Source organism: Vitis riparia, chromosome 14 (genome assembly GCF_004353265.1).
Source record: "Vitis riparia cultivar Riparia Gloire de Montpellier isolate 1030 chromosome 14, EGFV_Vit.rip_1.0, whole genome shotgun sequence".
NCBI classification, from domain to species: domain Eukaryota; kingdom Viridiplantae; phylum Streptophyta; class Magnoliopsida; order Vitales; family Vitaceae; genus Vitis; species Vitis riparia.
Genome location: NC_048444.1, coordinates 5,637,783 through 5,659,643, shown reverse-complemented (window position 1 = coordinate 5,659,643; position 21,861 = coordinate 5,637,783). Strand labels below are relative to the sequence as shown.

At 29.3% G+C, this 21,861-nt stretch overlaps 2 protein-coding genes across 2 annotated transcripts; both read left to right on the top strand.

The window, feature by feature from the left end:
• Window positions 1–3,078: 3,078 nt before the first annotated feature.
• Window positions 3,079–4,648, top strand: LOC117930736 (chalcone synthase-like). Its single transcript, XM_034851406.1, has 2 exons — window positions 3,079–3,365; window positions 3,496–4,648. The coding sequence occupies exons 1-2, from the start codon at window positions 3,188–3,190 to the stop codon at window positions 4,497–4,499; spliced, it is 1,182 nt and encodes a 393-aa protein (XP_034707297.1). The 5' UTR covers window positions 3,079–3,187; the 3' UTR covers window positions 4,500–4,648.
• Window positions 4,649–16,820: 12,172 nt separating this feature from the next.
• Window positions 16,821–18,390, top strand: LOC117930802 (chalcone synthase). The gene is made up of 2 exons (XM_034851536.1): window positions 16,821–17,061; window positions 17,219–18,390. The coding sequence occupies exons 1-2, from the start codon at window positions 16,884–16,886 to the stop codon at window positions 18,220–18,222; spliced, it is 1,182 nt and encodes a 393-aa protein (XP_034707427.1). The 5' UTR covers window positions 16,821–16,883; the 3' UTR covers window positions 18,223–18,390.
• Window positions 18,391–21,861: the final 3,471 nt, after the last annotated feature.

Here is a 21,861-nt window from a genome sequence, read left to right as displayed (position 1 = left end):
GGGAATATCCACCACCGTACACTTAGACATGTGTGTTTGGCTGGACACCAATTCACGGTTGAAAAAATACTTTGAAAAAAAAAATTGATCGTAATAAAGTTTATAAAGTACCATTTTTCTCAAAAAAACTAAAACCAATTAAATTCAAAGTGTTTTTAATAAAAATATTTTCTCAATATTTCTTTAAAAGACTAAATAATTTTTCAATTTTTTAAAAACGTTTCTTAAATTTTGTGATTTTTCTTTAAAAACACTTTTTAGGTTAAAATTATTTTTTAAATATAATTATTCAATAAAAAATTGTCAAATCATGGATCGAGGGCTTAACCATGATCTAATGTAATATGAACTTGATATTATAGATATCTAATTTATATATTAATAATATTACACATTATAAAAAATTAAATAAATATATTTTATTTTCTATTTTTAATATTAATATCATTAATATATATTTAAATATTAAGAAATGCATCTAGAGATGAAATAATATTTTATTTTTTCTAACTTTAACTCCACTTTAACAATCATATATTTTGTTATTCTACCCGGCTGGGTCAATCCGCCCAATGGTTCAATCATAGGGTCAACCGGTTTGATGACGGTTTACTATGTGATAGTGTTTTTAAAAAACACTTTTAACCTAAAATTATTATTATTATTATTATTATTATTATTTTAAGAAGAATCACATGTTACACAAAAATTAAAAAATGTTAAAAAAAAAAAAATCATTTATAATGCTTTTTATAAAAACAATTGATAGATAATTCTTTTAAAAAACATTTTTATAGAAAATGTTTCCGCTAAGAGCTCTTCGAAAAAAACAATATTAAGGTGAGACAAATCAATATCCCAATCCACATCACAAGTAAAAAAAGAAAAAAGAAAAAAAATTCAAACATGCTTATGCCCCATTAATATTAATCTCAAATCCATTTAAAAAGATTTCTAAGCCAATGTTTGGTTTTCGAAAAGTTTAAGGAAAAATGTGAAGGAAAGAAAATAGAGAGGAAAAGTAGAATGAGAGAAAAAATGAAAGAAAATAAAAAATAGATTTAAAATCAATAATTTATTTTTATTTTTTTGTTTCAAAATCATTTCATTTATTTAAATCTTTTATATAAAGATTAAATAGTTTAAAAACATATAAGTTTTTCACTAATCCCTATTATATTTTACTTTTTTATATATATATTTTTCATGGTAAAACCAAATATGAAAAAAATTATTTTCTTTAATATTTATCAAGAACCATAGAAAAAGTATCCCGAAAGACATAAGGTTGTATTATCTAATAGTAATTCAAAAAATATTTTGAAACAAATTGTACTTTTTGGGGTTGAAAGTTTGATCCAATGCACTAAAGGTAATTTATCTTTTGAAGAATTGAAGTTGTCCTTTTTAATTTGAATTCCTCTAATTATCATAGGCTATCAAAATCTCGCTTTTATGACTTAAAATATCTGAATTGAAGTTGCCATTTCTAATTTGAATTCCTCTTATAATCATAGGCTATCAAAATCTCAATTTTAAAAAGATGACTTAAAAGATCATTTAGTGAAACAATTTCTTTTGAAAAGGATGGTAAGGATTCAATTAATTTTGATGTTGAGGTGTTTAGTAAAAACTTAATACTTATTACTTAATCACTTAAATTAATTTTAAGTTAAATCATAATTAAATTATGGACTGAAAACTTATTACTTAATTCTTATTTTAAGTCTTGAAGTTATTTGATAAAAGTAATTTAAAATTTATTTTAAATTATCAAATTAATATATTTATCCCTATAAATTATAATTAGGATAAAAAAGATTAAATAATAATAAAGATAAAAAAGCAAAATAAAAAGACATACTTAATAATAAGTTAATTATTTTTATTTATTACTTAAAATTATTTTTTGACTTTAAGTTATATTATAAAATTATTTCATAAATTATGTTTAATTAATTTACTTAATAACTTAAATTAAGTTATTAAATCACGGTAAGTTATACCTGCTTACGGCCACAATCTAAGACACAAAATCATAAGTTGAAAATGGGAATGGTTGGTGAGAGATTAAAGGGAAATTCATTTGATTGAATTAACCAGCAGGCCGCCACAATTTAATTCCTCATTTGAGATGGGAATGGTTGGTGAGAGGCGAGACCGTGAGAAGCAGTTGGAAGTGTTCACACAACCTACCACCGATGCCGATGCCAATGCCAACGCCAACACCAACACAGTCGCATACCTTAAAGCACACGGCACCCCCTCCAACTAGGCCTTGCTCGCCGCATGCCAACTCAAATTGAGTAGAATTCATATAGTCCCGAATTAATGGCCTTAATTAACAATTTACATAGTGCCATTATTTCTCCCACAGAAAAGTAAAAAATATGGAGAAAATTTGCTCCACAAGAATGTCAAATACAAAGTTGCAAATGGCTTAACATTTAAGCTTTATATTTTGGGATTGGATATATCGATGATATTCCTCGTCGAATAAGAGAAATATGTGTCGGGAATTTTTTGGACTATGTAAATATATTAATTTTTTTTAATTGAAAATTTATATATTGGCATTAATATTTCTCTAACAAAAAAGTAAAATATATGGAGCAAATTTGTTGCAGAGGAAATATCAAATACAAAGTTGTAAATATCTTAACATCTAAACTCTATATTTTGGGATTGGATTCATGATATCTCATGGAAATACTTCTTGTATTTAAAGTCACGAATGGTATCTAAGGGAGCATTGCGGGTGTTTTGACTTTTTATTTATTTTATTATTATTATTACTTTTTTTTTCTTTTTTTCTTTTTAATTTATCCCGAGATATGTAGGGCCCTAAAAAAGGGAATGGAGGAATATCACAAGCAAGAGCGTAAATGTTTTATTATTTTTGGAAAAGTGGAATGTAAGGTGCCAACATGCAAAACTCTTGATTAGAAACTTGGAAGCATATCTACCACGATTTACAAGGTGTCGACTGTCGAGGCCTAACCACCTAAGTCACGCGGGCTCCAATCTGCCCGTCCATTCTACCTACCCGCTGATATAAAACTGGCTCTCAGCATCTCTCAGATTCATCAATTAATCACGAATTCTTCTTCTCTAGTCTCCAAATCTCAATACCATTCTGAATATTTGCATTTTCCGACGAAGTTCACACTGATTCAAGCAGCCAAAAATGGTGTCAGTGGGGGAAATCAGAAAGTCCCAAAGAGCTGAGGGTCCAGCCACGGTTCTGGCTATCGGCACGGCCACTCCAGCCAACTGTGTCTACCAGGCTGACTATCCTGATTACTACTTCCGCATCACCAACAGCGAGCATATGACCGAATTGAAAGAGAAGTTCAAGCGCATGTGTAAGTTGTGACATCTATATGAATAATTCTCTGGGCTATTCTCTTCACATAGCCAACTTGAGTGCATGCATGGTATATATATAACCGATGCAACACTAACAGTCATTGTTTGTATTTTGCTTACATACAGGTGAAAAATCCATGATAAACAAACGCTACATGCACCTCACTGAAGAAATTCTCAAGGAGAACCCCAACGTCTGTGCTTACATGGCCCCATCTCTTGATGCCCGTCAAGACATGGTGGTGGTTGAAGTACCAAAGCTTGGCAAGGAAGCTGCTGTCAAGGCCATCAAAGAATGGGGCCAGCCCAAATCCAAGATCACCCACCTTGTCTTCTGCACCACCTCCGGTGTTGACATGCCCGGTGCTGACTATCAACTCACCAAGCTGCTCGGCCTCAAACCCTCCGTCAAGAGGCTGATGATGTACCAACAGGGCTGCTTTGCTGGAGGCACCGTCCTCCGCCTTGCCAAGGATCTTGCCGAGAACAACGCCGGCGCCCGTGTTTTGGTCGTCTGCTCTGAAATCACCGCCGTCACTTTCCGAGGCCCCTCTGACACCCACCTGGATTCTCTCGTGGGTCAGGCGCTTTTCGGTGATGGTGCAGCTGCCATTATCATTGGTGCAGACCCAGATACCAAAATCGAGCGCCCACTCTTCGAACTCGTCTCTGCAGCTCAGACTATTCTCCCCGACTCCGAGGGTGCAATCGATGGACACCTGCGCGAAGTGGGTCTCACTTTCCATTTACTGAAAGACGTCCCAGGGTTGATTTCCAAGAACATAGAGAAGAGCTTGGTGGAAGCCTTCAAGCCGATCGGCATCAGCGACTGGAACTCCTTGTTCTGGATCGCTCACCCCGGTGGCCCAGCAATTTTAGACCAGGTTGAGTTGAAACTGGGTCTGAAGGAAGAGAAACTGAGAGCAACTCGACACGTTCTGAGCGAGTATGGGAACATGTCTAGTGCATGCGTGCTGTTTATCCTGGACGAAATGAGGAAAAAGTCGATCGAAGAAGGAAAGGGCACCACAGGGGAAGGCCTGGAATGGGGCGTTCTGTTTGGATTTGGACCAGGTCTCACCGTTGAAACCGTTGTGTTGCACAGCCTTGCTACACAATCGACTCACTGAGTCACTCGTCCTTATAATACTGAAGGGAAGATGGGAATGGCTGCTGGCTGGAGACTGGTGATGACTGCATGTCATCATGTGCCAACCTACGCAGCTACCCTTCCTTCCTTTGTTATGTTTTGCTTTATTTTTATGTTCTTTTGTGTCCCTGTGCCTTCTCTCTTTTCACACTTAAGTAAAAATTTCTCTTTAATTATTTTCTTATTTAATAAGAGCTTGTTTAATAATTAATAATAGATTTGAATTGTTTTAGGTTGTTTTCATTTTTTTTTACTATTTTAAAAAACAGTTAAATAAAATGGTTTTAAAGAACCACCACCAATAAAAATTATTTTTTAAAAAATACGTAAAAACAAGTTGATAACATTTCAATTTTTCGAAACAAATTTTTATTTTGGAAAAAATTTTATTTTCTATTTTTAAAAATAAAAAATAAAAAATGGTTTTTGATTGTTAAACATGTCTTCATAATTTTTTATTCTAAAGAACATATATAAAACTATTTTACTAAACAGTTGCCAAACAAATTCTTAAAGAATTGTTTTCAAAGACTATTTTCAATTACCATTTTTTGATAATTATTTACAAAAACATCACCAAAAGATGTAAAAAAAAAAATTCTTTGACCACTTTTTCTTTAATTTTTTCATGTAAAAATAACCCTTTTTGGGTGAAAAATTAAGACAATTAATTGATTAGGTAATGATTTATTGAATTAGTTAGCAGATACAATCTTCTTGTCCTCATTACTCAGGAGTGGAGAGATGCATGTTCTTCATTAATACCCAAAATTGAATTCCTCCCCTTCTTATGTTGATGGTTAGGAAGAGGTAACATGGTTGTTTGGGGTTTGTTTGGTTTGAAAAAATTTGAAGGTAGATGTGAGGGGAAGAGAAAGATAAGAGAGAGAACGGAGAAAAAATAAAAATAAAAAACATCAAACCAACCGAATATATTTTTCATAGATTTAAATCGAGTATAAATGGGTTTGGGTCAAATTCATATTGATTTGCATAACCCGTTTGATACATAAGATAATTTTTGGATCAACTTATATAGTACGAATTTGATGCAAATGGATCCATTTAATGATTCCATTTATTAGCCTATTATATCTTTAAACTATGTAAGTCATATTTGATTTATTTTAAATTTGTTTTTAAACAAATAAATCAATCATAAATATGTTTAGTTGAAAAATCAAGTATATTGACATATACAAGGCTTAACTTAATTTGATTATGAAATAAGAGGATCTGATTATTAAATGAATTAAATAATTACACAATATGTTATCTATTTAATAATTATATAGTGTTTAAGTTTATGTTTTTGATATAATTATCATTTATGTCGAGTTTGAGTCAGACCCATCTAGCAGATAGGTAAGTTTTGACACAACATGAACACGATTCATTAATGCAAATCGTCTCTACTATGATATTCGACTCCTTTGCTCCAAAATGGCATTCCATACTAGTTGATTTGTAAATAATTTCACACAACGATTTCTAAAGACCATTGTATGGTCACGTAGCCTTTTAACTTTTGAATAAATGTGAATTAATTTATCGTCGTCATCGGATTTTTTGTGGCATTCTATGCTTGAGGTATCTTTAGTTCATATGGTCCCAAGGCGTGCACGAAGTTTGGAACTCCTATTCCTCCTTCTCTTGAAAACTACGTCAATTAATTCCACCCACCATTTCCATCTTCTTCTAATTGTCATGTCATGATTGATATCAGAAAAAGGTGATCACAATAAATGTATTTATTTATTTATTTTTAGGTGGACAAATTATTCTTTTAAGGTAGGGAGGATGGAAAATAATAACTAAAACCCACGAGTGATGACTATTTTTCAATTTTTTTTTTTTGAAAAAATAGTTTTTAAAACTTGAAATGTTTTGAAGGTGGGAATGGTGTTGTTTGATGGTCAAGTGGGATTGAATCTGAAAGATGAAGAAGTGGTTAGTAGGATTGAATGTGAGAGGAGACAAGTTGACTACCTGCCTAGTGTTGAAAACAACCCATAACTAAAGTTTGTACACCAATTAATATAGGGGGATTTTGTTTGGTAGTGTAAGAGTAGGTTTGGTAGTGTTTTCATTTGAAATGTTTTTTTTTTAAAAGTATTTTTAGGAAAGTCATCTTAAATGTGGCTTTAAAAAAAATGTTATAAATGATTTTTCGAACTTTTAAAAGTATTTTCTAAATTTTATTCAACACCTAGGTTCTATCTGAGAACTATTTTTTAGAACAGTTTTTTGTTTTTCATAATAAAAAACACAAAAAATGTAATAATAAAAACCTGTTTTCTATTTTCTGTTTTTCAGAATAGAAAACATAATATTTTTTGAGAATTTCTTTTAATTATTTTTTATTATTTTCAATTTTTTTTAACGATTATTTTTAAAAATAATTATATAAACATGTAGATTGTAGATATAAAAAATATTTTAAAAATATTAAAAATAAATTAATAACATCTTAAGTTTATGAATAAATTTTTGTTTTTATAAAAATTAATAAATAATTTTCAAAAACTATTTTTTATAATTATTTTAGAAAATAATTACCAAAGATAGTTTTTTTTTTTTTTTTTCAAAAAAAAAAATTTTAGGGTACAAAACAATTCCTAGAATCGGTACTAAACGGAATCTTTTGTCATATCATGATTAACTATGGGTGTTTTCCCACCTAAAAATAATTTGTTGTTCCAAGATGACCATCTTGGTCTATTCTAATAGTATCTCCAATCAACTTTACATAAACTCTCTCATAGGGAGGACATGGAAGTGATTAATTTAATTAAGGGAGCCTTAATTTGGTAGATTAATTTAATGTTTTAATATGATTTAATAATTAAGTTTAAATTATTAATTAAGTTCAATATGTTTGATAAAGTAATTTAATATCATAATCTAAAGCCAAAATAATTAATTTACCTCCATGGTTCATTTTTTAATAATTAATTTACATTAAATATAAATAGATTTATCATTTAAGATTAATAAAAGTAAGTATTAGTTCAACTGGATAGATAGTAGTTAAATTAGAATAAATTTTAAATTAATTTTGTAAAACAACTTAACATTTTAAGTAAAATTAAGGAATAAGTTTTAAGTAATCCACTTAAGAATAATTTAACTGAAAGCTGATTAATTAAGTAATAAGTATTAAATTTTATCAAAACATCCACTAACTGATTTTTTTTTCAATAAATTTGATATTTTTTATTTTTAAAACTAGAAAATTATAGTAACTTTTATATAAAATGTAAGAACTCTATAATGCAAAACTCCAAAAAGTGTATTTTCAAATGCTCAAATGCAAAAAACCAGTTATAGGAACCCAAGTTTTTAAAATCCCGTTATAGTATCGTCAAATGCTCAAATGCCAAAAACCAGTTATAGGAACCCAAGTTTTTAAAATCCCGTTATAATATCGTTGACTATTAGGTCCTATTTTTAATGATCTTAGATATTATATTGGATTGATAAACGTATCAAACTTGAACTATTTTCAGAAGGTTTCTATTTTATAATTATTTTTATATGAATTAAAAAAAACATGAATTTATTTCATTTTGTTAATATCTTAATTTTTTAAATAATTTTCATTTTTTAAGATAAGTCTTGAATAATTCTTATATTTTATATAATATTTTAAAAAATAAAAGGTAAGAAATTCTTACATTTTATATAATAATTATTATATTTTTATTTCTAAAAATAAAATAAAAACAAGAAATATATCAAATTAAGCATCCACATTTAATTCCACATCTAGTACAAGGGCAGGTGGAGGTGAGCAGTGAGAAGCAAAGGAGGCCATTAACACAGCCAGCCTCCACCGGCCCAGAGCATTCCCTTGTCCTATTCGCTCCCATGGACACTCCACCCAATCCCTTTCTTATGTTTTGCAGTTTTTGCCATGCTTTTAAAAACAAATTTTTTTTTTTCAAAACAAGAAAACACATTTCATGAGAAATTAAAAAACAATTTTTTTTCTTAAAATTTAAAAATGAAGGGTAACTGTTTTTGAAAATTGATTTGAAAAATAGTTTTTGAGAACTATTTTTGAAAATTGTTATATGATGTTTTATAGAATCAAAGTCTGTTTAAAAACTTGAAATATTTTTAACTTATTTTTAAATATATTTTAAAAAAAATTTATATATCTAGTGCTTTATTTTTAATTATTCTATTGCATAATTATTTTCTAAAACAATCTTAAAAAACAAGTGAAAAAATAGAAAATAACTAAAAGATATTTTTCGAAAACACTCTATTTTATATCCTTAAGAACATAAAACATAGAAAGGTTTTTGATTACCAAGCTTTTTTTTTTTTTTTTTGGAAAATAGGAAACTATTCTTGAAAACAGTTACCAAACATGCCTAAAAGTGTTTTCAGAAAACATCTTTTAGTTATTTATTTATTTATTTATTGTTTTCACTTGTTTTTTAAAGGTTGCTTTAAAAAAAATAATTATACGAATATGAAAAATAATTAAAAATAAAGTATTATAGATAAAAGTTATTTTTAAAATATATTTAAAAAACATAAAAATTAGGCCAAAAACAATTTTATATTTCTAAACAGGCTTTTATTCACTTGTTTTCAAAACCGTTTTTCATAAATGTTTTAAAAAACAATTTTCAAATAAATCCTAAATATCTCAAATCCCATACACTAATACATGATATAAAAAGTGAAATTCAAAAAATACTTTATAAAGAATAACTAAAACATTTCAAATATATTTTCAAAACAACTTATTTTTATCATAATTTTTTAGAAATTTATCTAAAGCTTTAGTTCTACAAATCAAGATATTCTTTGCATAATATGTTGGAAAATTTTATTAAAGAAAAGAGTTTGAGTAGATTTCATTAAAATGCATTATAAATGAAATTTAGAGTATGAAGTTTGCTCGAAATTTGGTAAGCTTATTATGAGTGACATTCATGTTAGTAGGTCGTGTTCGTATTAAATCAAAGTCTAGATATTTTACTATATATGTTAATTCAAACCTAACATGAATAATAATCATGTTAAAAATATAAACTCAAATACTACTTAATTATTAAATAAGTAACATAATCCATTTAAGTTATTTAATAATAATTTTTTTTTATTTAATAATTATGTTGAGTTAGTTCTTGGATTAATCTATATGATTAATGAAATGTTTATGATTTAATTGACTTATTTATTTAAAAATGGATTTAAAATGAATTAAATAATTTAAAATTTTTAATTAGATTAATCAGAACAATGATTAAATATGTCAATTTTAATGAAATTCATGTTATGCAAGTTGACCTAAAAACTAACTGTTTATTAAATGAGTTATATAAGTAGACACAAATTTGACTCAAATACAATTATATTTAACTCAAACACACGAAAAACATGTTGAATTCGAATTAAGTTAACGAATTATATCAAACTTTGTCACCCCTATACCTTACCATGATCACTCATAAAATTTAAAATACTTTAAATTTAAAAAAGAAAAACCTAAGATCCAATATGGTAACACCTAAAGAGGTTGAATAGGTGTTTTTTTTTTAAAGATTTTAATATAAGAGTTGAAATATTCAATTAATTCTTTTAGAATAAATAATAATAAAAAAACAATCAACCACAAGGAAATAAAATATTTTAGATGGAAAACCCCCACATAAAGTGTGGTGATAAAAAACAATGGGCACGAGACCTCGAATGAACAATTTACTATGTGAAATTGTAATACATAGAATTACCTGATAGACACTTCCTTAAGATTTACTCTCTAGAATTTATACTACGATCCGTGTTCGTGATGTAACATCTTGAGTACTCTAGTGGATTTTGTCTTAGCTCCTAAGAGGATATAGGTCTCCTTCACACGTAGAATTAGTTCAATTCTTCTTTGAGAGATTTTGAAAATGGAAAAGTTAGGGTTTTTTTTTGGAATGAGAGCATCAATAAGTAGGGTATATATAGGCTACGTCCAAACACTTGACTACTACAAATTTTAAAAAAATAATTTAAAATTTTTTACCCTAGTTTTAAATTTTTGATCCAACCCTTACACTTTCAAAACTAATTTGCTTTTACACAAACATTTTTAGAATTACCCATGACATTTTGATTTGTCAATAAGCAACCTCAAATTTTCATTAGGGAGTAAATCATTATTTAAAAAGATATCATGCCAAAATAAAAAGAACAAAATTATCAATACACACAACATAACAAAATTTTTGACGTACTAAAAAAAAATTATTTTGAATAAATAATTTACACAAGATAGATAAATTATATTATTTTATATTAAGATAAAGTATATACGTAAATTTTTTTACTTTTAAGCTTCTCGTTGGATGGAGCTTACATGATACCCCGTAGATAGAAGGGGTTTCACTGCTGAGTTAAAATAAAGTATTATCTTCCTACCAACTTTACTTTTTATTTTTTTTTTTCTCTCTAAACTAATTTTATAAGTCATCTCGAGTTTAATCTCTCTCTCAAATGTGATTACTTCATGATTATTTGATAAAATTTAATATTTATCACTTAATAACTTAAATTGACTTTAAGTTAAATTTTTTAACTTAAAATTTATTACTTATTTTTTACTATAAATATTAAGGTTGTCTGATAAAATTTATTTTAAATAATTAAATTAACATATTTATTTTGATTAATTTTAATTAATACTTAGCCTCATTTATTTTAAATCATATTTATTTTCATTAATTTTAAGGTTTAAATTTATTTTTAAAATATCTATATTTATGGTTATAAGTATCATAACCATAAAATATTTATTATAAAAAAATGAATTGTGAATATGAAATTATAATTTAAATATATTTTCATTAGTGTGAGCAAATGAGGTAAAAAAAATTGAGATTAAAAATAAGTTAACTACTTTAACTTAATACTTCAAATTAAAAATAACTTTAAATATTCATTTTAAATTATTCTATCAAATTAAGTTATTAAGTTAGATTAAATTGTTAAGTTGATTTACAAAATACCTTCTTCATTTTCATCTTAGTCTTATCTTATGAAGCTATGGACCTGCGTTTTTAATGAGTGTCCCCACTTGATGGCGAGACTCATTTTTTTATTTATTTGTAAAAATTTGATTTTTAGAAAAAGATTTCAAGTTGCCACTTATTTTAATTTTTTTTAAATAGAAAACAAAAAAAGAAAGAAAACCATGTGTGACTCCTTATTTGGAAAAGACATGCCTGCAAAACAAAATCTGGATCTGCGGGTCATGTTACCTATTGGGAAGGTATGGTGGTGAGCCGTAACACCCTTCTAATCCCGTATACGTACGACTTCTACTAAACGAATTAAGGGAATTGTGACAATTAATTAATTAATTATGAATACCAAGAAAATAATCATGCAAATGAGTATGTACAAGTTATGGTGAAAATCAATAAATACAAAAATAATGATGAAATCTAATTACAATAATGCACAAAACAAATAACAAGAGAATTATGTAAAATGATTTATTAAACTAAATAAAAAAAAGGAATTAAAAAAAAATAGTTTTCAAGAAATTTCAAAGGATTTTATTAAAAATGATTTTGAATTAATGATTTCAATTTATTTATTTACAAAAAAAATAGTGAATTTATTTTCTCAATTTTATTTGTATTCAAATTTCATAAAAGTTATTTACACTTATTGTATCAAAAAAAATTATTACAAAATTTCAATTTGGACACAAAAATTATTTTACTTGCTTTTATTATAAAAGAATGGATTTTTACAATTTTATTTAAAAAAAAGTATTTCAATTTATTTTCATTTAAGAAAAGTGACTTATACAAATTATTAAAAAAATATAACTTTATTTGCAAAAGAATTTTTAATTAAAAAGAAAAAATTTAAATCCTTTATTTCTAAAAATTACTTTTAATCCCATTTTAATTAAGAAAAAAGAATTTATTTAAAAAAAAAAACATTTTTTGGACAATTTTATTAAAAATTAATTTTTGGGATAACTTTATTTACAAAAATTTTTTTGGATAATTTTATTAAAATCAACTTTTGGACAATTATTATTAAAAACAAATTTTAAAATTATATTAAAAACAATTTTTTTTTGGATTTTTCTAAAAGCATTTTTCTGATTTTTTTTTATTAATAAAAAAATTTCTTTTATTAAGAATAATATTTTCTGAACTATTATTTTATTAAAACATGTTTACTGAATTATTTCTCTTATTCAAATAAAATTTTTGGTTTGTTTGATATTCAATTCTATACATAACAAGTAAATATACACAAACAAATATTTAGAGAAACCAATAGAAATAAAACTAAATATAAGTGAGAAATCAAATATGTACCCAAACAAGCTTACAACAAGTACAATGTGTTCCTACGGCTTTTCGAGTCTCACTTTCTTTCATGAAATTCCGTGCTCCACGTATTATAAATTTGTACTCAGACAACATAATTACAAAATGAATCCATGCAAAAACAAAAATAGCTCAAATATAAATATCTAGAAATGTATACAATTCGCAATAAGTATTCAAGTCCAAATTCAAATTAGTTTAACAAATTTTACTAATTAAAAATGGACCCAAATTAGCAAATATAACCCAATAAAAATATCTTACATGTCATAGACGCTAATACAGAATTTCCAAATTAATAGCCAAAATATAAGCTCAATTAATCCAACTCAAAATATGATAAATTAAAATAAATCACATTAGGCCTAAATTTAATATCCCATAATCCAAACATAATTTATTATGCAAACCTAAATTTTCAACCAAAATCAACCAAATTTAATATGCAAACCCACGTCCAAAATATACCATAATATTATATCATATCTAAATTAAATATTTCAAATGAGTACAATCATATAAATTATCAACTAATCTAACCTAAATTAACAAATTCCAAATTAATTCTCCAATAACAAATTAACCCAAATTTCATATTAATTAACAAAACTCAAATTTCATATTAATTCAATAATTCAAATCTTACAAACAATAATTACTATTAAAATCAAATCAAGAAAAATAGTAATAATAATAATAATAAAAGAAAAGAAAAGAAGACAATAAAAAATTGGGAGGAAGAAAATGGGAGAAAAAAAGGATGGAAGGGAATGGCGTCAGCGTCACGCCACCGACAATGGCGATGAAAACTATTGAAGATGAGAAGTGGTTGTTCAGGTGGAGACGTGGGTGAGTGGATAAAAAATATCATATGTAATTAAAATTTAAAATCTAAAGACAAAATTGAGCTTAAAATAAAAATAAAAATAAAATTGGAATAAATTTTGGGGTCTACATAAGCCCCACCATGTTTTTTTTTTTTTTTTCAACTTTCTTTCTAATTGCCTTTGGAAGACCCACATACTTTTAATTTAGTCTCCTTTCTTAGTTGGTGATGCTTTATGAAAACCTCCTCTTATCTCATAATATCTTATTTCACTTTCTTAGATGATGTTGATCTCTTGATAACCCCTCATTCTCACTATCATTGCCATCATTCACAGGAGAAAAAAAGAAAAAAGGAAAAAGATAGACACATGAAAATTCATTCTCCTTTTTGTTCTTACTCATGGTACATTGACTTGAATTGCACTGACAATAAGTTTCATTTAAAAATTTTAATTAAAGTCAAATTTTCATTAAAAATATCCTCTTAAATTAGTTAAGTTTCATTTATTAAAAATATAAACATATGAGCCAATAGTCTAAACTATACTATGGTTATATTTTATTTACATAGAGCTTAACTAGGGTTAAGTTCGTATTTAGAGTTTTCACTTGATTTGTATTATGGTTAAATTTCATTTACAAAAAGTTTAACTAAGGTGAATTTCTTATTTAAGATTTTAATTCAAAACAATATGGGATTTACAAAAAAAATAATTGTATTTAAGTTCTTAACCATAATATTTACTTAAACTTAATTATCATTAAGTTTTATATACAAAGAACTTAACACTTCTTAACTTATCAATCTCATCCGCATCCACGCATGCCCGCGCACACATATAAAACAAAAACAAAAGGGAGAAAAAAAAGAAAAAAACCAACTAGAAGTTAACAATGCGAAAATATAATATGTTAAAGTCATCATAACCAAATATTTTGATATCTATCAATATTGATACTGACAGGCTTCAAACTTCTCAAAGGGAACTAAGCTTCCTAGAGTAACAATTTAGTAATCTACTCTTTGGTTATGATCTAATTGGTTTCATCGATGGAACCACACCATGTCCACCAAACACCATCACAAACCCAAGAGAACAACTTCCATATCCAGACTCCATTTGAATGGCATCAACTCATTCTCCATGCCATTCTTGTTTCAATATTTGGCTTTGTGGCTCCCCTAATTGCCTTTACAACAGTGTTGAGTGACATATGCATCAAATTAGGGAAAACATATGCCAACAAATCCTATAATAGAATGCTCAGGCTCAATGGTGGAGTCAGTAATTTCATTCGGGGGCAACTTTTAATGCATGTATGGACTTTAGCTTTGGTAGGTGCCCCCCAAGCATTACTTGGCTCCTCAAGTGCTCCGGCTACAAGAAACACTAACAAACACCATAAAAAACAAAAAAAAAAAAAAAAAGCTTAAGACAATCAAACCCACCCTTGAAAAGAGACGAATTAATAATAATAATAACAACAACCAATATTAATAATATAATAATGACAACTAAAAACTTTCATGGCAATCAAAATAATCAAGGCAATAGAAATTTTCAAGGTGATTTGAACTTTAATAGTGGCTTTCCGATTATGGGAATAATCTCAAATTGGTCATAGTGTCAAATACTTTCACGGCAATCAAAATAAGCAAGACAATTGAAAATTTCAAGGTAATTTAAACTTGAATCATAACTTTTTGATTATGAGATTAATCTCAAATTGGTCATAGTGTCAAATACTCTCATGACAATAAAAAATCCCAATAAGTGAGTTCCTAAGATGATGAGGTTTGATGTTTTCCATTTCAAAGTATAGAGTCTAAGAAAAAGGGGGTTTTACTTTGGATTGTAGGATGTTTTCCATGTCAATGCACTCTAAGAAAAAGAGGCATTTATTCTATGAATAGGACAAAAGGCATATATACAAACATGATAATTGGTCAGGACCACCCATAAAGTCTCCAATCAACTATTGACAAACCCACGAATCATGATGTGGCTAATTAACCTTACTGTGGCGCCACATTTAATTCCACATCTAACACCGCTGGGACTGGCCGGTGGCAAGTCACGTACACGTACTGTGCAGCTATTAAAGCAATCTACCACCGAGCACCTTACCTTCCCTTTCTATGCTTAGCCATATTCTTATGTACTTTTAGGCCATACGTCACACCAATTCACAATGAATCATTAACGCTATCTTTATTCCCCAAAAGTACACAATAAAAAATTCATATTTGATTTTACTATAAAAAAAAAAAAGGCAAGAAAATTAAATATAACTTGTTAAAAATTTATATATTTTAAAATTATTTAATTAAATAAAATAAATTTAAAGAAATGTATAAAAATAAGTTAGTTGAGTTTTTCTTTTCATTCCAATTTTTTTATTTACTTCACTTTTTTTTTTTTTCAAATTAGTATTATAATTAATAAAATGATAGGACATAGGACATAAATTAAACCCTTCAATTTAAAAAAAAAATGGAGATAATTAATCTTGAAATACTAGCCTCACATAGGCTGTCACATTGTTGTACCTTGTTTGGTAAGCTACAAAGACCAAAACAATCACTTCATAGCATTAAACTTTCTGCATTGAGATGGAAATCCTTTTCACAAAAGATATTTTCAGAATTTTTTTTTCTTTTCTAGTTTAATATAATTAAAAATCACCTTTTAAAATATGCACACTTCCGATTTCTGGTCAAGTTTTAACTTTTAATGAAAAAAGAAAAATTATCACCCATGCATAAGGGCCTGTTTGTTGCGGATGTGAAATTAGAAGTTATTTGTCTTGTCAAATGAAGTGAAAGAAACAGCATCAACTAACAGTCCCAAAGTTCTGGGTACCTAATTTTCAGCGAAAAGGGGTTGTTAATTAATAGGAAAAAAATGTCACCATGGGACTGGGAGATTCAGAGTCAAAGAATATTAAAAGTAATCTCAAGGCAAAAACCTTGGAGTAGAAACGTGGAAGCATATCTACCGTTTTTTTTACATGGCCTAACCCCAAGCACACGTGGTCAGCTACCTGCCCTACTGTCCAACCTACCAATTCTGTCGTATAAAAATTCACCCAATGCCTCAGTCTTGGCATCGGCATTCTCTCTTGGTCTCCTGCAAAATTGAGATAGAAGCCAGTGAAGCAGGTAGCCAACAATGGTGTCAGTTGCGGAAATTAGAAAGGCCCAGAGAGCTGAGGGTCCCGCCACGGTTCTGGCTATTGGCACGGCCACTCCGGCCAACTGTGTCTACCAGGCAGACTACCCTGATTACTACTTCCGGATCACCAACAGTGAGCACATGACCGAGTTGAAGGAGAAGTTCAAGCGCATGTGTACGTGCCTTATTAATGGATTAAATCTGTAATCCTTGTTTGTTTGTTTTTTTGGTAGGAATGGTATTGTGCATGGAGCCAATTTCAGTGCATGGGAAATAGGCGAGTATCTGATACTGATGATAGTTATTTGATACTATTTTACTGGTTTTTACAGGTGAAAAATCCATGATAAACAAACGCTACATGCACCTCACTGAAGAAATTCTCAAGGAGAACCCCAACGTCTGTGCCTACATGGCCCCATCTCTTGATGCCCGTCAAGACATGGTGGTGGTGGAAGTACCAAAGCTTGGCAAGGAAGCTGCTGTCAAGGCCATCAAGGAATGGGGCCAGCCCAAATCCAAGATCACCCACCTTGTCTTCTGCACCACCTCCGGCGTTGACATGCCCGGTGCTGACTATCAACTCACCAAGCTGCTCGGCCTCAAACCCTCCGTCAAGAGGCTGATGATGTACCAACAGGGCTGCTTTGCTGGCGGCACCGTCCTCCGCCTTGCCAAGGATCTTGCTGAGAACAACGCCGGCTCTCGTGTTCTGGTCGTCTGCTCTGAAATCACAGCTGTCACTTTCCGAGGCCCGTCTGACACCCACTTGGACTCCCTCGTGGGTCAGGCACTTTTCGGTGATGGTGCAGCTGCCGTTATCATTGGCGCAGACCCGGATACCAAAATTGAACGCCCACTGTTCGAGCTCGTCTCCGCGGCTCAGACCATCCTCCCTGACTCCGAAGGAGCAATCGACGGACACTTGCGAGAAGTGGGCCTCACCTTTCATTTACTGAAAGACGTCCCAGGGTTGATTTCCAAGAACATAGAAAAGAGCTTGGTGGAAGCCTTCAAGCCGATCGGCATCAGCGACTGGAACTCCTTGTTCTGGATCGCTCACCCCGGCGGCCCAGCAATTTTAGACCAGGTTGAGTTAAAGCTGGGTCTGAAGGAAGAGAAACTAAGAGCAACTCGGCACGTTCTGAGCGAGTATGGGAACATGTCGAGTGCATGCGTGTTGTTTATCCTGGACGAAATGAGGAAAAAGTCAATTGAAGAAGGGAAAGCCAGCACAGGTGAAGGGTTGGAATGGGGGGTACTGTTTGGATTCGGCCCAGGTCTCACGGTTGAGACTGTTGTCTTGCACAGTGTGTGTGCACCAGCGGCTCACTGAGTCACTGATCAACTCATGAAGCGTTTGTGATAAACTATGTGCTACAGTCCTGCACCGTAGTCATCCTTGGGTGATCTTTTTCTTATTGTTTCTTATTTCTGAACTGTAGTCTATGTTCCATGGAGATGATTCTGAAATAAATAAATTATTGGAGTTGCTCTCTCTAAACCTTTTTCTTTATGTTTCAGTACAAATGCCTACAATATTTTCTTTTTTTGGAATTTGGGCATTGTTGAAGAAAATGAGAGAAGTCTGTCCACATGAATATGATGGCGGCCAAGCCTCTATGATTTTGTAACACATGTGTAGAGTTATTTTCTCAATCCCGCCTTAACAAGACTTTTGATGTACATATATTTGCCTGGACCCTTTTCAATCATCTTATCATAAATGTTACTTTTACTTTTACGTACTGACCTTTCCAAGTCAAATCTTTCAATATTGACCTAATCACTCCTCCATCATTTTTTATGTATTTATATTTTCACTTCATCCCTTGCTCCTTGATCTTAATTATTTATATCATTATCCTAGATATAACTAATATATTTATATATTTGTTCTCTAAATTTAATCAAATTTTACTAATATACCATATTCAAAACTTAATAGCTAGATATAAATTCTTCTATATCTTATTATTTTCCTTTCAGTTAATTTTAAAGCATTTCTCATCCAGGAGGAAAAACATTAAAGTCATGTACCAAAGAAGAAAACAAAAAAGGTGTTAGGTGTTGACATTTGATGATTTTTGGCTATCTAACCTCCATCTCAATGGAGCAATGTGGACTCTAGTATTTATTTTAACTTAATTGTTTAAAATTTTCTACAGATTACGCGTTTTCATCATATAGCAACAAAGGTACTAGAGAGATACAAGTCGTGCTAATATGTGAACAATGAAATTAATAATTTCATCATGTGTGTGTCTATACATATATATATAGATCGATATATATCCTAATATTTGGCAATTGGAGAGGCACACGTAGAACCTCAAGTTCCTACCATCGGTCCCCCTCTTCAATAATATTTGCCAATTGAAGTGACATATCTTTAACCCCAAGTTCCTACCATCATTCCATTCTCTTTAATAGGGTGCACAAATGACACACTACTACAAAAATTGAAATTAATGACGCTTTATTTTATGACGTTTTCTAAAAGCGTCATTATTGAGGGTATACAATGACGCTTATAAGAAGTGTCATAGTTGTATTATTTATCTTGATACTTATTATAAGTGTCATTATTTGATGTTATCTTTTTCCTTATAACTGTGTATATAATGACGCTTATAAGAAGCATCATAGTTTTATTATTTACCTTGATACTTATTATAAGCATCATTATTTGATGGGTATGTAATGACGCTCCTGATAAGTGTCATAGTTGTATTGACTTTTAAAATTTTTGTTTTTAAGTTAACTTATACAAATTTTGATATTAGAATTTTATTCTATAAATTAATTATGGTAAATTGACATTAATATTAATGACATAAAGTTGCTACATTAAGGTTTTTTTTAAAAAAATTGGATATAAATAAAATAAAATCCTAATAAATTATTTTTTTATTATTTGATATTAATTTTTTATAGTTTGTATCAATACAATCTATTTTCATAAACTATTTTTCATTTTTATTAAATTAGAAATTATCTTATATTTCATTTAAAAGTAATTTGTTAATTTATTTGTGGACCACAAAAAAGTGGCCTATTTTGAGCACTTGTTTGGGCTTTGGGCCACATTTATTGAGTTTAACCCTTTTATTTGAGAACGTTTTATAGTTAATGAATATAAATTTGAAATTATTTAACTAAAATGAAATAAATTAATATTTAAATTAATTTAATGATGATTAGACTCACAATAAAACTAAATGCAATAAGAATATTTATAAAAATTTTCTAATATTTATGGGAATTAAGCTCATTCTATTAAATTAGTTTTTTTTTTTTAAATATCAATATTCAAATTAAACCAACATCAACCTAAAATATCAAATAATTAAACAATATAAATTCATTATGAGTTCAATATATAAAAATTATTATTGAAAGATGAAATAAAGAATACTATTTTTAATTTATTGAAAAAGGACATGCATGGTATTTTAGAATTTGTTATAAAGTCTCCATTGAAGACCCTAACTTTTGGAAGACAAGAAAGAAGGGAGAGAGCCACTGTTTTTAGTGAGAAAGAAGAGAAGAGAGAAAAACGCAAGTTTTTCTCATCATGCCCAGATTTCATCAAAGGTCAGATCCCACTTCGTCTGTGGTCCGATTGAGCTGAAATTTGGAGGAGAGTTTCGTGACTCATTTATCTTCAATCTGACCGATGAAAATCGGATTTGGAGTTTCGGAAAGTCATTAGAAAGAAAGAGGAGAAGAGAGAAAAATCCAGGTTTTTCTCATCATGCCTAGATTTCATCAAATGTTCGATCCCGCTTCGTCCGTGGTCCGATCGAGTTGAAATTTGAAGGAGAGGTTTGTGGCTCATGTATCTTCAATATTAACGGTGGAGATCGGATTTGGAGTTTCGGACAGTCATTAGAGAGAAAGAGGAGAAGAGAGAAAAACAACGGTTTTTTACATCATGCCCAAATTTCATCAAAGGTCCAATGCCGCTTTGTTCATGGTCTGATTGAGCTGAAATTTGGAGGAGAGGTTCATAAGTCATTAATCTTAAATTTGAACGGTGAAGATCGGATTTAGAGTTTTGTAAAGTCATCTTTCAGCCAAAAACAGAACCTTTATTTTGGTGGGCTTTTTTCAGCCAAAGATGGCGCTTCCTGAAAGTGTCATTATTGCCTAAGACATACAATGACAGAGGCGAAGAGGACAGAGGCGAAGAGGACGCTTTAGAGAAGCGTCATCTGTTACCTTTCTTGACGCTTAAAAAACGTCATTGTTTCCCATTTTTCTTGTAGTGACAAAACCACTTTTTTTTTTTTTTTTTTTTTTACAATATTTTTTTATTATTTGTTTGTGATTTAATGCCCTAAGAAATTGTCAAATTATCTTTTGAATATTTTGATGCCCAACTTATTATGGCATCAAAATATCTTTGATGCCCTAAGAAGTTTTCACAACCAACTACCAATATTTTGGTTAAAGTTCTATATATATTTTCCTTGTTAGAAAAGTCTACAAAAAAAGATGATATACAAAGATTTCAGTATTATGCTTAAAAAGAGATAGACACACGATGAAAGGAAGTATGTATACATGACTATGATGATGGTAGAGCTTGTGATTTTGTGACATATGTATAGGGTTATTTTCTATATCCTACATTAACAAGACATTTGAAGTTTGATGTAGATATACTTGCTTACACCCCATTTAAATTAAACGTATCATAAATGTTACGTATACTTTTATGTACTACTATGACCTTTCCAAGTCAAATCTTCAATACCTATAAAATAGATGTCATTACTCAATCATTTTTTTTATACTTATTTTATATATTTATATTTTAATTTCATTTCGTATTCCTTGATCTCAATTATTTATATCATAATCCTATATATAAATAATATATTTATATATTTGTTCAATAATTTAAATTTAATCATATTTTACAAATATACCATATTCAAAGCTTAATAGGTATAAATTCTTCCATGCC

Bases quoted from the DNA above. Each gene is read 5' to 3' on its own strand.
- LOC117930736 (XM_034851406.1), top strand. From the start codon at position 3,188: ATGGTGTCAGTGGGGGAAATCAGAAAGTCCCAAAGAGCTGAGGGTCCA. The intron at 3,366-3,495 runs GTAAGTTGTGAC...GCTTACATACAG, and splicing joins AGAGAAGTTCAAGCGCATGT to GTGAAAAATCCATGATAAAC.
- LOC117930802 (XM_034851536.1), top strand. From the start codon at position 16,884: ATGGTGTCAGTTGCGGAAATTAGAAAGGCCCAGAGAGCTGAGGGTCCC. The intron at 17,062-17,218 runs GTACGTGCCTTA...TGGTTTTTACAG, and splicing joins GGAGAAGTTCAAGCGCATGT to GTGAAAAATCCATGATAAAC.